At 32.6% G+C, this 17,784-nt stretch overlaps 2 protein-coding genes and 1 long non-coding RNA gene across 4 annotated transcripts; 2 read left to right on the plus strand and 1 right to left on the minus strand.

Annotated features, from left to right (window-relative positions):
- Positions 1-4,390: 4,390 nt before the first annotated feature.
- Positions 4,391-5,629, plus strand: LOC129899162 (probable pyridoxal 5'-phosphate synthase subunit PDX1). The gene has a single exon (XM_055974000.1). It carries the CDS (start codon positions 4,521-4,523, stop codon positions 5,448-5,450), a length of 930 nt encoding a protein of 309 aa, XP_055829975.1. The 5' UTR covers positions 4,391-4,520; the 3' UTR covers positions 5,451-5,629.
- Positions 5,630-9,480: 3,851 nt separating this feature from the next.
- Positions 9,481-15,428, plus strand: LOC129899376 (phosphoinositide phospholipase C 2-like). Of its 2 annotated transcripts, none has more exons than XM_055974323.1 (9): positions 9,481-9,841; positions 10,176-10,372; positions 10,467-10,608; positions 11,021-11,221; positions 12,850-13,064; positions 13,320-13,437; positions 13,541-13,693; positions 13,876-13,962; positions 14,890-15,428. In XM_055974323.1, the coding sequence occupies exons 1-9, from the start codon at positions 9,533-9,535 to the stop codon at positions 15,190-15,192; spliced, it is 1,725 nt and encodes a 574-aa protein (XP_055830298.1). In that variant the 5' UTR covers positions 9,481-9,532; the 3' UTR covers positions 15,193-15,428. The 2 variants fall into 2 exon arrangements, with proteins under 2 accessions (XP_055830298.1, XP_055830299.1); XM_055974324.1 differs by having other exon boundaries at positions 12,853-13,064.
- LOC129899377 (uncharacterized) lies at positions 10,299-11,093 on the minus strand. The gene is made up of 2 exons (XR_008769501.1): positions 11,006-11,093; positions 10,299-10,587 (listed from the first exon to the last, which is right to left on the minus strand). It is a non-coding gene; the product is annotated as an uncharacterized LOC129899377 (long non-coding RNA).
- Positions 15,429-17,784: the final 2,356 nt, after the last annotated feature.

Below are 17,784 nucleotides of genomic sequence, written 5' to 3' on the forward strand. Positions count from 1 at the left end.
GGATACTACAAGGGGAATGGAAAAGTCCTTGGATAATAAATGACATTGTAGAAGAAATCAAAGCATGCTTACAAGGAAGACATTGTCAGTTTCAGCATATCATGAGGGAGGGAAATCAGCTGGCAGACTACCTAGCTAACATTGCTTTAGAAAAGGGAAATTGCAAATATGGAGATTTCAGCAGCCTAGAGATAAAAGGAAGGGGAATAATAAACAGCGATAAGTTAAACATCCCATATTTAAGAGTTGCCCCATTGAGGAGATAAGGGGGCAGCACTACTTCAGGGCCATTTACTGTAGATAGAATGGTTGAGTTATTTGAGTCTTTAAAAGAGAATCCACATGATCATAATGAAAATGCTACTGTTGTCCACATGGTTACTGTGGAGGTTGATGATGATGAGGAATTGGAGGAGCAGCAACACCACAATTGCAGCAAGTTGTTCAAAGACAGATCAACAACCACAGCAACTTGGGAAAATACAGAGCCACAGCAGGCTGTATGTACTTCAACTTATAGGTTGCAGCTTACATGTATTTAGAATTACAGGAAAATGCAGCACATCCAAAGTTGCAGGTTCTTGGACAACAACACAAATGCTTCAACATGCAAATTCCAATACCCAAACAAGAGGAGGAGCAACAATCACAGCAGCTGATTCACAGCACCTTCACAAAGCAGAAGCAAAGATACAACATATCCAACAACAACAACTTCAGAAATGCAGTCTGCATCTCTGCATCCCTTGGGCCAACATGTAGAATGGCCTCTGGTTGTTTCTCTGTGCAGATGCCAAGAACAACAACAAGAGGAGCTGTTTTTACCAACAAGTTAACCAAACTGAAGCTGCAGCTAGGTACAAGAAGCTGCAGGGTAACACCAATAAGCTGCAACACCAACAAAAACACCTTCATCCAGCTTATGCAGATTCCATGAACCCTACAACAACAATAACAAGAATCCAGACCAACAACACAACATCCAATACTTGGAGCCACACATAACAGCCATCAAAAATGAAACTAGTTTTCTATTTTTGTTCACTGTTGTGTGTCTCTTGGTACAGGTGTCCTGCTACCTTGAGCCTTGTATTGGAGTTACAGCTGATCTTGGATTTCTTGAACCAGCATCTGCAAAACCCAAGAAGTTGCAGCTCGAACGGATACTTGGAAACGTTAGTCGAGAGACCCTGAAAAAGTTAGCCGACTTAAGTTTCATCAATGAGGTATACTGTCTACATATCCAAATCAGCAGCACCATGCACTACCTTTGCATGATGATCACACGACTCATGGACAAATTCGGTATGAAAAGATTAAGAAGGACAAAGATGACATGAACGATCTCGATCCATGCGAATGGGAAGTTTCGTATACTTGTTCTTCTTCAGTTTAGCTATTTGAATGTAGCTTAGTTGAATATGACTAGTGTAGGTTTCTTTTTCGTATTTACATGGAAGGGGAGAGTCTCCCTCATTTTCGTTTTCCTTAGTCATATTGTATCGAGAGGAGTCCTCTCATAAGTTATCATTCATCTTAAGTTTGGAGGTAAGGTTTTCATGTCCCCCTCCTTGTACTTGTACTTTTATTTTATATATAATAAGGAAAATTTTATTAAAAAAAAAAAAAAAACTAATATCTACCATTACCATAATCACTATAAACTATCTTCATTATCATTAATGAATATAAATATATATTTTTATCTAATAACAATTTTATTTTATTGAATTTATATTTAAAATTTAAATTATATATTCATCATAAATAACTAATTTATGAATATTTAAATGCTAACAAAAATTATTTTAGTTATTCAGTATTCAGATCTAAAAAATAATATTTTAATTATTTAAATATATACTTAAATTGAGATATCTTAATTTTATAAAAGAAAAAATGTGATTCTTTAATTGTGGTAAAAAAAATTGGCTGGTTTTGTTGGGAATGGGCAAATACATTGGGAAAGTTGCTTCTGCTCTCACCGCTTACGTAACGAACTGCTGCTCTTTTATTTGTTTCCCTGCTGTTGTTCTTGACTGGGGATTTTTTTTTTAAAGATAAGTAGTTGGAAATAAAATAAAATAAAATAAAATGAAGGGCAGAAATTTACTCTTTAAAGTATAAAATATCAAACAAAAATCCAAGGTTATAAAAGTATGCTAAAAAATATCAAACAAAAATCCAAGAAGATTAAAGTATAATATCTACCCAGATGAAAGTATGTCATAAGCTCACGAGAAAAGCAATTGGTCTGCTTTTTAGTCTTCCAACTTTGGTTTTTTTCAAGTGGCTTCATTTGCCTCTGCCTTACTGAAATATAAAGTAGTAATAATAATAATAATATATTTAATATAATATAATGCCTACTCAACTTAAAATAAATTATTTTCAGATAATTTTAAAAAGAAAATATAGAAAATAATAATAATAATAATAATAATAATAATAATAATAATAATAAAATGAGAGCAAAAAGAATAATTCATACTCAATCCAGTTCATGTGATATATTTTTTAAAATATATTTTAATTTATAAGTTCAAATATTGTAATATATTTTAGACGTTAAGTTATTTTTTCTATTAATTAAAATTATACTCACACAAATTATGATGAAGTAATAATGTGAGGAGACCCCATAGTTTCTCTTTAAGTTCGTTTGATTCGGAATAAATTATTTGGATTAATTATTTTAAAATAAGTTATTTTATAATATATATAATATTACCTTTCTCATTACTAAAAATAATGAAATAAATAATTTTAAAATGACCTAATACCTCAAACAAAATACAAAATAAAATAAATTTATATTTTATATCTAAAATTATTATATTTTATAGTCAAACATAATTTTTAACTGTATTTAAAGCACAAGTCACTTTCAAGTTTCAAAACCACCCCTTCCCTCTCGCCGACTCATTTGGTGAGCCCCCATTTCCCCTTTCACGGACTAGTGGACTACTTCCTTTTACGAATTTATTTTATGTGAAACCAACTAAATTTTATTAGTCATTTTCTCTATTCGCTTATTGCCACGATAATAAAATTATTTCATTTATTTTCTGTGATGATCATGCCATTTGTGGTTCATGTTCAGATTTTGTGACGTTTTATTTTAGGCTTAATACATCAATGATCGCTAATTTATCAGTAAATTATATTTAAATAATTTATTTTAATTGAGTATTTAAACGTAAGGTGAATTGTTTTTACTAAATACTTTTAATTTAAATTTTGAATTTTTTTTGTGTATGATCTCAAATACTCATTATTTAAATAAGTTAACTATTTAAAATATATTATCTTTTAAAATTATGCGCACTTTTCTCAACTGGAATACATATGAGATTTTACCGCTTATTGAGATTAATTTATATAATTAAATAGGGTGATATATTTTAATAATTAACTTATCTACATAACAGATATTTGAGAACACCCAAAAAAAAAGTATTCAAGTTATTATGGTTACAAGTGCTTAATTAAAACAAGCTATATTCTTCAAACGTTTAAATTAAATTTCTAACAAGTTTGAGGGTTGTCAATATACTAAACCTTTATTCTATTTGTTGGATAAGTATTTTAATTTTTTTTAATCGTTTTCTCTTAATCCGAGTAGTATTGTACTCCATTCGTTCATATATTCCTTCACCCAAATGAATCTTAACTAATTACAAAAAGTTACTGTGTCTAAGGAAGTAAAATAAAGGGAAAAAGAACACCGGTATTTACAAGCAATTATGCCTTTATTTTTATATCTTTTTTTATTTTTAACTTGCTAATTCACATTTACTGTTTGATATTATCGGATTATATATATTCTTATGTATCAAAGAGGAGTAGAGAACACTAATACTCTTTGATACCTCAGAGTATATATAACATATAGTATTTCAATGAAAAACCTACTCAATTATTATTTGATACCATCAAAATATATAAATATCATAAATAGCCGCGTATAAATATGTTTATTACAAACAAACAAGGGAAAAGAGGAGTGATAAGGAAATAAGTTGATTTTTTGCTGCATTTTTCTTTTCCAAATATTTTGTTTGGTGTATAAATAATGAAGATTTTATGTGAATTAAATATACTCTCTGTATTTCATATTAATTGAATTTCTGAGATAATACACACGTATTAAGAAAAATATTTAAGGACATAATTTGAATCATATTTTTCACTATTGCCTTTTATAAAATCATAAATATAATTTTTTAAATAGTGTAATTTATTTTTTAAAAAATATAAAACTTCAATAAATAAAAATTTAAATATTTATTTTAAACTTTAAAAATTTTAATTATTTTGAATAATAATAAAAATTTTAAAAAATCAATTAATATGGAATAGAGATTATTATACTAATAAGGTCAGTTATTATAGTCCTATAAAAAAGTAAGATCCTCAGACACAAAATCCCAATTCTCCTCCACCGCCTTTTCTTCCCTATCTCCTCATTTCTCCTCCTCTTTCTCTTCTTTCTGTTATTATACACAGAGAATTCAGTTATGGCCGGAAGCGGTGTGGTTACAGTTTACGGAAATGGTACCCTCACGGAGACCACCAAGCAATCCCCCTTTTCAGTGAAAGTGGGTCTTGCTCAGATGCTTCGCGGCGGCGTTATCATGGACGTCGTCAATGCTGAGCAAGCCCGCATAGCTGAGGAGGCCGGCGCCTGTGCTGTCATGGCTCTTGAGCGTGTCCCTGCTGATATACGCGCTCAGGGAGGCGTTGCCCGTATGTCGGATCCCCAGCTTATCAAAGAAATCAAACAGGCCGTTACCATTCCTGTTATGGCCAAAGCCCGTATCGGTCATTTCGTGGAGGCCCAAATCCTTGAGGCTATTGGAATCGATTACGTCGATGAATCGGAGGTCCTTACCCTTGCTGACGATGAGAACCACATCAACAAGCACAATTTCCGTATCCCCTTTGTCTGTGGCTGCCGTAATTTGGGAGAGGCCCTTCGCCGTATCCGCGAGGGTGCCGCTATGATTCGTACCAAAGGTGAAGCCGGTACCGGAAACATCATCGAGGCCGTTCGTCATGTGCGTTCCGTTATGGGTGATATCAGGGTGCTGCGCAACATGGATGATGATGAGGTTTTCACTTTCGCTAAGAAGATTCAGGCACCATACGATCTGGTGATGCAAACAAAGCAACTCGGAAGGCTCCCTGTGGTTCACTTTGCAGCAGGTGGGGTGGCGACACCAGCAGACGCAGCGCTTATGATGCAGTTGGGATGTGACGGCGTGTTCGTGGGTTCAGGAATTTTCAAGAGCGGTGACCCTGCAAAGAGAGGACGCGCCATCGTGCAAGCTGTGACTCATTACAGTGACCCACAATTGCTAGCTGAAATCAGCTGCGGGCTTGGTGAGGCTATGGTTGGAATTAATCTTGATGATAAAGTGGAGAGGTACGCCAATCGTTCTGAGTGATGATGGTTGTAAGTTTAGTAAGTCTTTATCTTGTGCTTGGATGAGAGTATGTTATACTTTCTGGGACATGTTCATTCGTATATTTTAGTTTTTATTTTCTAGCCAGTTGTTATAAACCATTGGAATGGGATGATTAGATTGATTCAGTTATATGCATTTGGATATTCAGCTCTGGAAAATGTTCTACTGTTTAGCTTGTTTATGTATGAATTCTCTGAGGATGAATATGTAAACAGCATAAGTTTGATTCCCCAACCCAAGATTTTGCTCTATCACTCTAACCTCCCTCGTGGTTTACGATATTACAATAACCTCCTTAACGGGTCGAAATGATGGGTAAGGACATGAAAGTTCATATAGTCAACTTTCAACTAATTTGATTGTTGTAATACGCCTGATCTTAAGTTTTTTTGAGATAGTGGGTGTACGTGTATGTTGGCACTCCTGTTACTGCTGGCCAAAGCAAATTTTCTGTGCTGATTACAAATGCACCCTAGGTTTTTTCTCCTGGTGTGTTCAAGTCAGGTGTGAATTTTATAGGTCCTTGTTCTGTTCATCTTGGTATTGTTTCATCGTTCACTTATTAAAGCTTCTTGCAATTGATTCTCTAGAGAAAGAAATCGGGTTGCTATTGTTATTCTAGGTTGTGAACTACTGATGACTCCAATGGTCATAGCCGTGATAAAGCTTGTTTTTTTTTCTTCGGAAATTCCTTCAGAAGTTGGTTTCTGTTCTGTCGCGTTTATATTTTGATTCAGTAAATTGGGGAAGTTTTTTAAATATATATCAGCTTTAGATGATCTATTGTGTGAAAGAAACAGCTTATGTGCTAGGGATACAAGTGTATTTATTTATGCCAATTTCCGGCAGTCGGTTTGGGCTTGTTAACCAGATCCAATCAATTTTTACACCAAAAATTTCTTTGCTGTGAAAATGTCCGCACAGTTTGTGAATTTCTTGTATCCTGATTATGCTGTTGACCGGCCTTAAGCTACATCAAGATGCTCAATTTGTTTCAAAATGACTTTGCAGCATAGCCTACTATGCTCAAGGAGGGCCATTTAGCCTTTAAAATGTGAATTTTCTTGAATAAATACGCTATATTTTCACTGTCTGCTTCACGGATTATTCTTCTTTCTTACTTCTTGCGAATCCCTTATTACTATTCTGGTTCTCTTAGTCGAAGAGCTATATTTTGCTAGGGTCATGAAAAGTGGACTGGTCCTGTCCTTCCATCGACACAAGGGGCACTAGAAACCATACATGTCCTGTCCTTCCTACGTTGTCCCTTTGAGACATCCAAATAAATTAGAGCAAATAAAGAAGACTAGCACGGCAATGCAAATAGGCTAAACGTATATTTGAGCAGAAAGAAAACATCAGTGGTTCCACCAACTAACACCACTAGTCTTTTGTCGTTGGCATGTTTTAAATTACTAATAGGCGGGGTACCTTATTTTGATTTTACTTGCAGAAATCCAGTAACTTCTTTGTCTTGGAGCAAGAATCCTGGAATCTGATTCAAAATTTTGATGCGAGTGGAGTGATCTTAATATATTCATCCTTTTGCTTCCCCGTTTAGCCATCTGTCACGACCCAAAATGGGTCATGAGTGACACCTACACTTCACCTCCTAGGTGGGAGAACCAACGATACAAACCCCAACTAATAAATATGACAATAACGCGAAAGCTTAAATAAATACATTTTTTCCAAAACCTGAAAGTCATCACATGAAGGACATCTAAATTCTAAAACTAAGTCTGGAAATATCAAACACCAGAATAAACAAATAACAAAATGTGTCCGAAAACTAAAGACACCATGCCATAACCGAGAGATTCCATCACGAGCTAGAAGGGTAGCTCACCCTGAAATTCGATGATCTTGAGACTGACTAGAGCTGAGGTCGACTCAAAGTCTGTGGAACACTCGCTGCACTCCACAAAATAAAACAAGAAAGGATACAAGTAGGGGTCAGTATAGAATAACATGTACTGAGTAGGTATCATCGGCCGACTCAAAATAGGAATCAATATGCAATAAGTAATAGCGGGAAATCAACCGTAGCACTTAACAGGTGGCAACCAACAAGATCAAGATCAAGTGACAACACAATGAACAATTTCATAACCAATCAACAATATTAAGATTACACATGAGGACTCAAGCCTCCATATCACACTCTTTTGGAACATGAGTTATTGGAGATTGGGTAGTATTAAGTCATTTTAATTTATTTTCCTTTAATATTACCGTGCCGTAACGTGACATCCGATCCAAATATACCATGTCGGAACGTGACACCCGATCCAAATATATCGTGTCGGAATGTGACACCCGATCCAAATATATCATGTCGGAACGTGACACCCGATCTAAATATACCGTGTCGGAACGTGACACCCGATCCAAATATAATTAATTTATCATTCTTCATGATTTCATTCCACTCCATTAACAATATTTCCTCAAGCCTTCTTTATTCAAGGCATCATTTTTTATAGGACAAGTTCAAGATTATGGATTTTACGGTCTCGGAATTTTAGACCAATCACAACAACATATCAACCATCCAAACCACAATAATTAAATGCATAGTAAACTTCACACGTTACTCAATGAATATCAATCACTATTAAAAGTCTATCTATGATATAGAATAAAACCATAACCTACTTCAATCGAAGAGCCAAAGTTAAGCAAGCTAATTCACCAGTGATTTCCCTTTCTTCGATGCCTCAAAACGTTTCCAATCTATCAAGTATACAATATTTATAAGTAAACGAGTTCGTAGACATACATACTATATATATGTTTAACCTACACTCAACAATTCACCAAATTCTATTATCAATTCCCTAAAAACTCAAGCCTAGGGTTAAGTCTTAATTCCTCCAAATAATATACCTTGAATGGATTTCATATAAACACTACACCTAATATTTAATTACATATCTCAATATGTCAAAACTTGATTTATAATGTAAAACAATATAGTAATATTACTATTGAAGTTCACAGATTACGCCAAATTACAACAAGCCAAATTCCTATTACTTTCATAATAATAGTAAAATAATACTAATATGAGCCCCATTTAAGCTTACATGAATTTGAAGGGTGGCGACCTCTTCCGTCGTCGTCTGCAAGCCAAATTCAATGATTTTCAAAGTTCGTGACTTGAAACAACTATGTATGTATTATGTAAGTACTCAACCTGTACAACAGATGCTTGATAGTTAGATCAAATCGTCACTTGCATCAAAATCTTGGAATTAAAGAAAAATATTGTTAACATTTGCGAACAGAATCAGCATATGAAGAAATGATCATGTGATTGCAGTAGTAAACTAACTTATTTAACTTGGAAACTTATGTCTACAATCTTCATTCATCCAACTCCATACGTTACAGTCCAGTACAAAACGTGATCCACATGGGAGTTATTAATTCAGTGAGAACCATGGGAGTTCAATTGAATCCCCTTCCATTAATGATTACAACAACATCAAGTGGAGTTTGAAGATGGTGGGATGTACGTAAATCTTGTGACTACCTTGTGTGAGGTAGAGAAGAAGTTTTACATAAACCCTTGTCAAATAATTATACTATGGAAACAGGGTAAAAACAATGTATATAACACTTCTTTTGAATTTTATTGTTGGATCCCTTGTCATATATTATGATCTTAGTTTAGCGGTAAAGGTAGCTCAAAAAATGCACGTTTTTTTTTAAAAATTATTGTTAAAATTTCTTGTTTCGCCACCGGGAATTTTCTTTACCTATCCCAATCAAGAAAAGTAACTTGCTCTTCCTCTTCAATTTACTAAAGTTTCTGATAGTTACAAGCATCACTTTTCGTGTAGGCATAATATATTCTTTCTGAAACAGAGACACTTATATTCCTAAGCAATTCTCAGAATATGGAAACCAAACGTTTTCTAATATTCCACCATGCATATCACGAACAAAGATAATATTATTCCTACATATAAATTGAACATTAAACAAAGTTGGATACAATAAATCTGTGACAGTAATAATTGAAATTACTTTTTCTTTGGTTGAGCAAAATAATAATGTCCAACGGTAAGCAACATTTCAAGGTTTGCTTTTGCTGGACAAGAGTATTCAAGCTGAGGGGAGGTGAAATGCATGAAGATATTAAAAAAGTATTTGAATCATACTCAAAAAATGGAATTATGAGTATGGATGATTTAATTAGTTTTCTGGAGAAAGAACAGAAGGAGGGGATCAATGTTGAAAAAAAGGCCCAAAATATATTCAATAGCCTCAAACATCTCAATGTTGTCCATAGAAGGGGATTGACTCTTGAAGCATTTTTTAAATATCTTATTGGTGATAATAACTTTGCTCATCAGTCTAAGGTATTAAAATTAATTATTTCAATTTTATTCTTGAGAGGTTTCGGAAATACTTGGGAATGTATAAAGGGGTTATAATTGAGAATTTCTTCTACTGTTCTCTCCTATTTCATAATGGAAAACTCTGTCTACTTCTGCTCGATGACAATGGGCTTGAATCGAACCTTATTAACTCATCATTCTTCTTCTCTTTTTGCTTGTGTGATTGTGTGCCAACTAATGAACAATCTTACTCAACAATTTCCTTTAATCTCAATTTTAACACTAATTAACAGACTGTATTTTCATTTGATCTGAAGCTCTTTAATTCCTTTCATTTATTTATTGGGTTCTTCAGGTCCACCAAAATATGGATGCTCCATTAGCCCATTATTATATATACACGGGCCATAACTCTTACTTAACTGGAAACCAGCTCAGTAGTGATTGCAGTAGTGAACCAATAAAGAAGGCCCTAAAGAAAGGAGTTAGAGTGATTGAATTGGACCTTTGGCCTAATATCACAAAAGATGATATCGATGTTTGTCACGGAGGGTAACTTATTCATACTCCATAATTAAATAATTTCATGAAAAAACTGTTTTCTCCCACCAACACATATACAAAATTCGTGAATTTTAAATTGCAGGACATTGACAACACCTGTTAAACTAGGCAAATGTCTGAAAGCCATAAAGGAGGATGCCTTCTTATTCTCTGAATATCCCGTTATACTCACCTTTGAAGACCACCTTCATCCTTACCCACACCTTCAAGAAAAAGTAGCTCAGGTAAAATTAACTCTAAAAATATATTTCACTTGTAAAATTTCATTTCTTGGTTCAATGTTATAAATGCCTTCAATCTACCTAAATCACTACATCAAGTTCGTATATATTACTCCCTCTGTCCCAATTTAATTATGTGATACAATTGAAATTTCAAGATTCAAATTTTTATTTTTTTACTATGGATTCGGACGTAGAAACTTTAAATTTTTTGAAGTAAAATTGATATATTTGAAAATTATGCAAAAGTTTTATAGAACACAACAACTAACAATTTAAAATATTTAAAAAACATATAAAGAAATTTTGATCAAAAGAAACTTGATTGACTCTTAAAATTCTAACTGTATCACATAAATTAAGACGGAGAGAGTAGCTTTTACTTTAGAATTTTGCTCACCTCTTAAGAATGCAGATGGTGAAGAGCACATTTGGGTCGATGTTGTTCATCCCAAAACCAGATATGGACAAGTTCCCTTCACCAAACAAGTTAATGAAAAGAATCTTAATTTCCACGAAACCACCACAAAAAAATAGCCCTGCAGAATCAGACAATTGTAAGATTTCACCAACTCAGAGAGGACATTCGGAGAATGGAGTTGACATTCATATTCAGGTTTAATCTCTTCCTATATTATTTTCCAGTTGAAAATTTAGTACTCCCTCTGTTCCATTTTATTTGGTACTCTTTTCTTTTTAGTTTGTCCCAAAGAAAATGTTATTTAATTATAATTAGAAATAATTTAATTTTAAAATCTTTTTTATCCTTAATGAAATAATTTTCAGTTACACAAATATCTAAGAATTGTTTTAGACTATAAGTTTCAACAGTTTTACTTTTTCTCTCAAACACCGTAACAAGTCAAAAGGTGTCAAGGAGTAGTAATTTTTCACAATTATATTTATACTCCGTGTAATAAATATTGGGATTGATTGAATCCATTGACTAAATATTACATCTTCACATGCTACTACATTTAATATAGCCATTGATTTACCCCCTTCGTTCACTTTTACATATCACATGTGGATTCGGCATACCTATTAAGAAAAAATAATAATTGACATGACTATTTTATCATGTTATCTTTATTAATTGATGTTTAATATTATTATGTCTTGAAAATATTATGACGGAAGGACGTAAATTCGAAAACAGAGAAAATAAATAACACCAAATTTAACGTGGGAAAACCCTTCAAATTGAAGGTAACAACCACGGGATCTTCAAGATCCAAATTGTTCCACTATAACAATAAGAGGGTTACAAATATTATCCTAAATGACTACACAACAATTGTCAATCAAGGAGAAGCAATAGCTACACCAACAAAAGTAAGAGGAAGAAACTCCACCCAAAACAAAGCTACGGTTTGGCACCTAAAACGGAATATTTCTGACCTCCAAATTCATTTTCCACCATTCAAATCAAACACTAGGATATTAGAAATACTCAGTAAAAATTTCAGCTTGATCCAACAGATAATGAATTGGCAAACGCAATTTGAAGGTTGCTGATCGAAGAGGCAAAACTGCTGCGAAAAACACCTTTTTTTTTCTCTCTTCTCTCTTGTTGAAAGCTCTCTCAAAAACCTCTCTTATGTGCCTACCAATGAGAAATTGCATAATTCTCTCAAATCATCCTATTTATAGAGTGATACTTTTTTTAAAGCCAAAACCAACTCCAAATAGGATTATAATTCCAATCTTTTTACAAATAGGATTAGGCCATGGGTCTTTGGCTGGAACATAGGCCATAGCCCAACAAACTCCCCCTCCAGCCAAGGGGTCAAATGGACTTCAAGTGGAGGAACTCTTGACAAGCCTCATGCCTGCCGTTGTTCTACAAAACTCTTATTTTTCTGCGATTACCACTTTTGTAAGCATATCTGAAGGATTGTCATTAGTGTGTATCTTCTCAACTTCATATAATTTCTTTTTCATGGTCATTCTAATCCAATGATACTTTCTACTAATATGCTTGGACTTAGAATGAAAGGTGGAGTGCTTGGTGAGATAAATAGCACTCTGATTATCACAGAATAAGACGAACCTTAACTGCTCAAAGTCAAGATCTTTCATAAATTTCTTTATCCAAAGTAATTCTTTGGCACCTTCAGTGATAGCAATATATTTGGCAAAAAGTCAGTTACACACTTAAACTATCATGATGACCTATTATATTACACATCTATGTCTCATTTATGATATTTATATTTACAAAGTACACATTGGTATCTCCAGCAGCAAGTACAAGTAGAGGAGGGGGAGGAAGACGATGATCAAGATGAAGTTCCAAAATATAGAGATTTGATTGCAATCCATGCCACGAAGCACAAAGGTGGTATGGAAAATTTTGGGAGCCATGGAAGTTCTGATAAAGTTGGACGTCTTAGCATGAATGAACAAGCCCTTGAAAACGCTGTAACTGTTATTCAACATAGCCATCAACTTATCCGGTAAATATAATATCTTCAGCTCCATTAATAAGCTCTTTGTTTACTACAACAATTGTTTCATCAAATTATTATTTTGCCTCAACACGTCCTTCAAATGTGACTCTTTTAACATTTTAAGTTTTTATTTGAGATCGATAGTCAGCTCTTCAACATAATATCAGAGCACAAATATGGAACCAACGAAATTAGTGTTTTCTCGATTCCACCCTCACGAATCCATGAATTGATGAAATAATATTTTCATATATATTTCAGATTTACACAACGAAATATTCTAAGGGTGTTTCCAAGGGGTGCACGCATTGGTTCATCAAACTATGATCCTCTAATTGCATGGATGCGTGGAGCACAGATGGTTGCATTTAACATGCAGGTCAAGTACTATAACTTGCCATAAAATTAAAGAAATTTTGAGTAGAAAGGGTCAAGATTATATTGTTAGAACCTTAATTAAATACTTATATTGTACGTAACAGGGATATGACAGGTACCTATGGATGATGCAAGGATTTTTTCGAGCCAACGGTGGCTGTGGCTATGTGAAAAAACCAGATTTTTTACTAAGTCCTGATGGAGCTTGTGATGAAGTTTTCAATTCCACGGCCTTGCCAGTAAAGAAAACTCTCAAGGTTCATAAACATCAATATACCGTATTTACTTGTTAAACTCCACTCGTAGAATTACACTCTGTGTATGATTGATGTACTATTTTAGTCACATAAATAACACCTTCTTCTTTTTTTGGCGCTTCTGCGAAGAATAACATATACTATAATTAGTCTCATGTGTAATATTCAATTTTGATAAACAGGTGAAGATATATATGGGAGAAGGTTGGCGAAAAGACTTCCACTTTAGACACTTTGATTATTGTTCCCCTCCAGACTTCTATGTCAGGGTAAGCTATTTTCATGCCGTCTCGATCATGAGACTACTAAAGCAACTGCTTGGGGCTTCAAATTTTTTAGAGCCTCCAATTTTTCTAAAAAAATATATATATATTTATGTAATGTGGAGGTCGTTGTAATAATTGAGAAATTGAATAATATGTAATTAATTGTAGCATCTTTTTTTTTTATGTGGCTACCTATTTTCTTAACTTATTTATATTTTGGTGATTATCATGAACCCACATTATAATTCTTACATTTACCGTTTTTATTCCCCAATCAATTTTTATTATCTCATCATTGAATATTCTAACGTCTACCAAACGGTCAAACCTTTTACATTATGCAAAATCTATTATTTTGTATTTATAAAAAGATCAAATTTATTTTTTGATATATTTTTTAAATTTTAAGCACTGCAACAAATTCATACTAGTATCATTATATAAACTTTTAAAATTTTGAGCCAGATTCTATTATTCTAACTTTATATTATATTTCTTCATTGAATATTTTCATTGTTAACATTCTTATTTCATAAGGTATACGTACATCCTACCTTCTCGAAACTTCACTTGTAATATTACATTGAGTATGTTATTGTTATTCAATTTACATATGACAACTAAAAGAAAAGGCCACTATATAAAGTTTGGCTTTAGACCCTGAAGTTGTTGAGACGGCCCTGGCTATTTCAATTGTGGATTGTTACCTTATTTTTCCGGATTAATTACTACTTATTATAAGCGGTTTACATGTAGTTATTGTTTATGAAATTTGATAATATAATGTTTTTTTAAAAATATATCTATACACTAATAGTTTAAAGAATTTTTACGCATTCATTATCATTTAAAATGTTATACTACTAATTTGCTGAAAAGAACAATTGTCTTCATGGTTACAAAAATTGCATTGATAAATAATTCTTGCAGATTGGAATAGCAGGAGTACCTGCTGATACTAAGAAAATGAGCAAAACAGAAAGAGTGAACGATCAATGGATACCAATATGGAATCATAACGAGGAATTCGAATTCCCAATTCGTGTACCAGAACTAGCATTGCTTCGGATTGATGTTAAAGATTATGATCCATCTGGTGAAGATGAATTTGCAGGACAAACATGTTTGCCTGTTTCTGAGCTTAGAACAGGGATTCGTTCCGTTCCGTTGTATGATCACAGAGGAGATGTCTACAGATCCGTAAAACTTCTCATGCGTTTCGAATTTAATTAATCTTCTCAATTCCAATCTGTAAAGTTGAAAGTAAATGTATAATAGTAAAGAAAAAAGGCATTGTTGACCCTTTCTGATTTTCTATTTGATCTCATCGATCATATCAATCACTTGTAACATATGGACCAAAAGGTGAATGCGAGAGTGAGTACCGAACATTCTCAATTGACAACAAGTTTCGTCTCATACAGAAATATTGCACATGTTGCTCAGACAAGTTAATATAACTTATACTCTTGCCCAATAGACGATACATAACACTATCTTTATGTTTGTAACTTCTTGAAATGTCTCGATCTCTTGTTTCATGACTAAAACTTATACCCAATGGACAATATTCATTTTAATTATTAAACGGGGCCAAAGATTCTAAACTACCTCTTATGATAGTTTATTTCTGCAATTTTTTTCATTTAGGATTCAATGGTGTTTGGCCATGAAATTTTTTACTTTTTTTTGGAGTTCAACTCCGAAAAATACATTTGGCCATAAAATTTTGAAATTTCAGAAATTTGAAAAATACTAGAAAGTTGTTTTCATTTTTTGCAGTCCATATTAATTACTCACGGAAATTGAAAAACAACTCCAATTTGTATTCATGGCAATATTAAAAAAAAAATCAAATCCAAACCCACAAATGAATAGGAAGCGAGGTGAACAGCTAAATAATTTTAAAAAGCCCAATTGAATCTAAGTGTGCCCACTCCTTTTGGATTTAAACATGGAAAGCCCAGTAATATAGGATAAAGTTCCAAGGCAGTCTACTGATTCGGTTCAACTTCCATCCTCATCACACAAGTTATATATTAGAACTTTAATATAGTCCAATCATATGGTATTATCATATTGCTAACAATATTATCTGCTAGTCTTACAGTTCCTCGTAGTTCACCAATATAGGAAACAAGGAATAGTAAAGTCAATTTTTATGTAAAGAAATATTAACAGGTAGGTTAGAAAATGAATCCTCCTATAAAAATTGTTTTAACTTCAGTTGTTCAACTACAATCCACACAAAAAAATAAAAAATACAGGTGGTATATATATTTTCAAGGGCGGGACTAGAGGGTGGAAGAGGGTTTATATTAATCCTTATTGTCGAAAATTTATTCTTTAAATATAACGTCAAGTTCATCCAAACTTTCTTCACTAAAAAAATTATCTCTTATATATACAAGACCAATCTTTTATGTATATACTATTTAATATTTATATATAATAAATGTTAACTCATTGATGAAAAATTCTACCTTCACCGCTACTTGTTATCTATGTTAGGCTCACATCTGCTGGAAAATCACATGGGACCTAACCTGGATTTTTATCGAATATGTACCCGAATGAACAAAGAGATCGACCAAACTTGGATACTGAACAAAATTATTGCCCTTTTTCTAAAGTAGATTCATAAATATCCTATGATTTTGTGGAGGAGCTTAATTAGTGCTAATGTCACTTTCCTTAATAGGAAGATGCAAAGTTAATTAACTGTAGAACCAAACTATACGATTGAGCCAAAAAACCTCTCTCAAAACAGTTAAATCTAAAACAATATTATTAGTAATGAATACACAGACTACAATTGTGGATTAATTAATGCGATATTGACAAGACAGTCAAATTAATCGTGCTCGTCAATTAAAATGGAAGAAATGTTTAACTAATTTTTTACAAAATAAGTTATTTCGTAGTGTCTGATCGCTTAAAAATATCCATCATGAAAAATATTTTATTAGATGATAAAAATAACACCGTTCACTTTTGGGCAAAGGTCATACATATATATTTATAATTAATTATCTCAATTCTTAATTTTATATTAGAACTCGAAAAAACACTTAAAAATTATTACTATCAATTTTTCGTGCCAAAAATTTCATCAAAACACTCTGCCATTGGCTTACCCCTTGACCTTACCAGGTTTTAATTTGTAACTCATACACTATAAAATAGATTATTTTTAAAAAAATGCATGATTTGAACAAAAATTACAAATTCTACCAAACTTGCATCATAAACGATAATTTTGTGCCTATTATTATTAACAAAACATTTTTTTACGAAAATATTTTTTTTACTCTCCGAAATTCTGGAAAACATAAATACTCATATAGTGTCGTACCAAATTGAAAAAATGAAGGGAGGTTCTAGAGAAAAGGAAAATAATTGGAGGCTCCGAAGTCGACGATGTCTCTCCTCTCTTTGTCATTGTGTGTTTGTGTCGATAATTTCCACGTCTTTGTCAAATGATCCACTCAATGCAACTATTAAAGTCACCCCACTATATAGTCTCGCGGTGCATTTTTATTTATTCATTTTAAATTTTTATATATTTTTTTAAAATTAATAATAAATATTTTATATTAATTAATATACAATTATAGATCTTGTAAAATAATTTGGATGATAACTAACTATAATTGAGGGTAAAATAGAATATATATTTTTGTTTTTTCATATTATATTAAAAGTAACGTGTAAAACTAAAAAATTTACTTTGTAAAAGTAAACAGAGGAAATAATAAATTAAGAGAGTTAAATGAATCTTTTTATCATACTTGATTATATTTTTTTTAAAATTTAATTATTATA

This window comes from Solanum dulcamara, chromosome 8 (genome assembly GCF_947179165.1).
Source record: "Solanum dulcamara chromosome 8, daSolDulc1.2, whole genome shotgun sequence".
Taxonomy (NCBI): Eukaryota; Viridiplantae; Streptophyta; class Magnoliopsida; order Solanales; family Solanaceae; genus Solanum; species Solanum dulcamara.

What these genes read in the sequence shown, in the direction of transcription:
- LOC129899162 (XM_055974000.1), top strand. Translation starts at nt 4,521, where the DNA reads ATGGCCGGAAGCGGTGTGGTTACAGTTTACGGAAATGGTACCCTCACG.
- LOC129899376 (XM_055974323.1), top strand. Translation starts at nt 9,533, where the DNA reads ATGTCCAACGGTAAGCAACATTTCAAGGTTTGCTTTTGCTGGACAAGA. An exon ending in ACTTTGCTCATCAGTCTAAG is followed by an intron (nt 9,842 to 10,175) that starts GTATTAAAATTA and finishes TGGGTTCTTCAG; the next exon opens with GTCCACCAAAATATGGATGC. An exon ending in CTCCAGACTTCTATGTCAGG is followed by an intron (nt 13,963 to 14,889) that starts GTAAGCTATTTT and finishes TAATTCTTGCAG; the next exon opens with ATTGGAATAGCAGGAGTACC.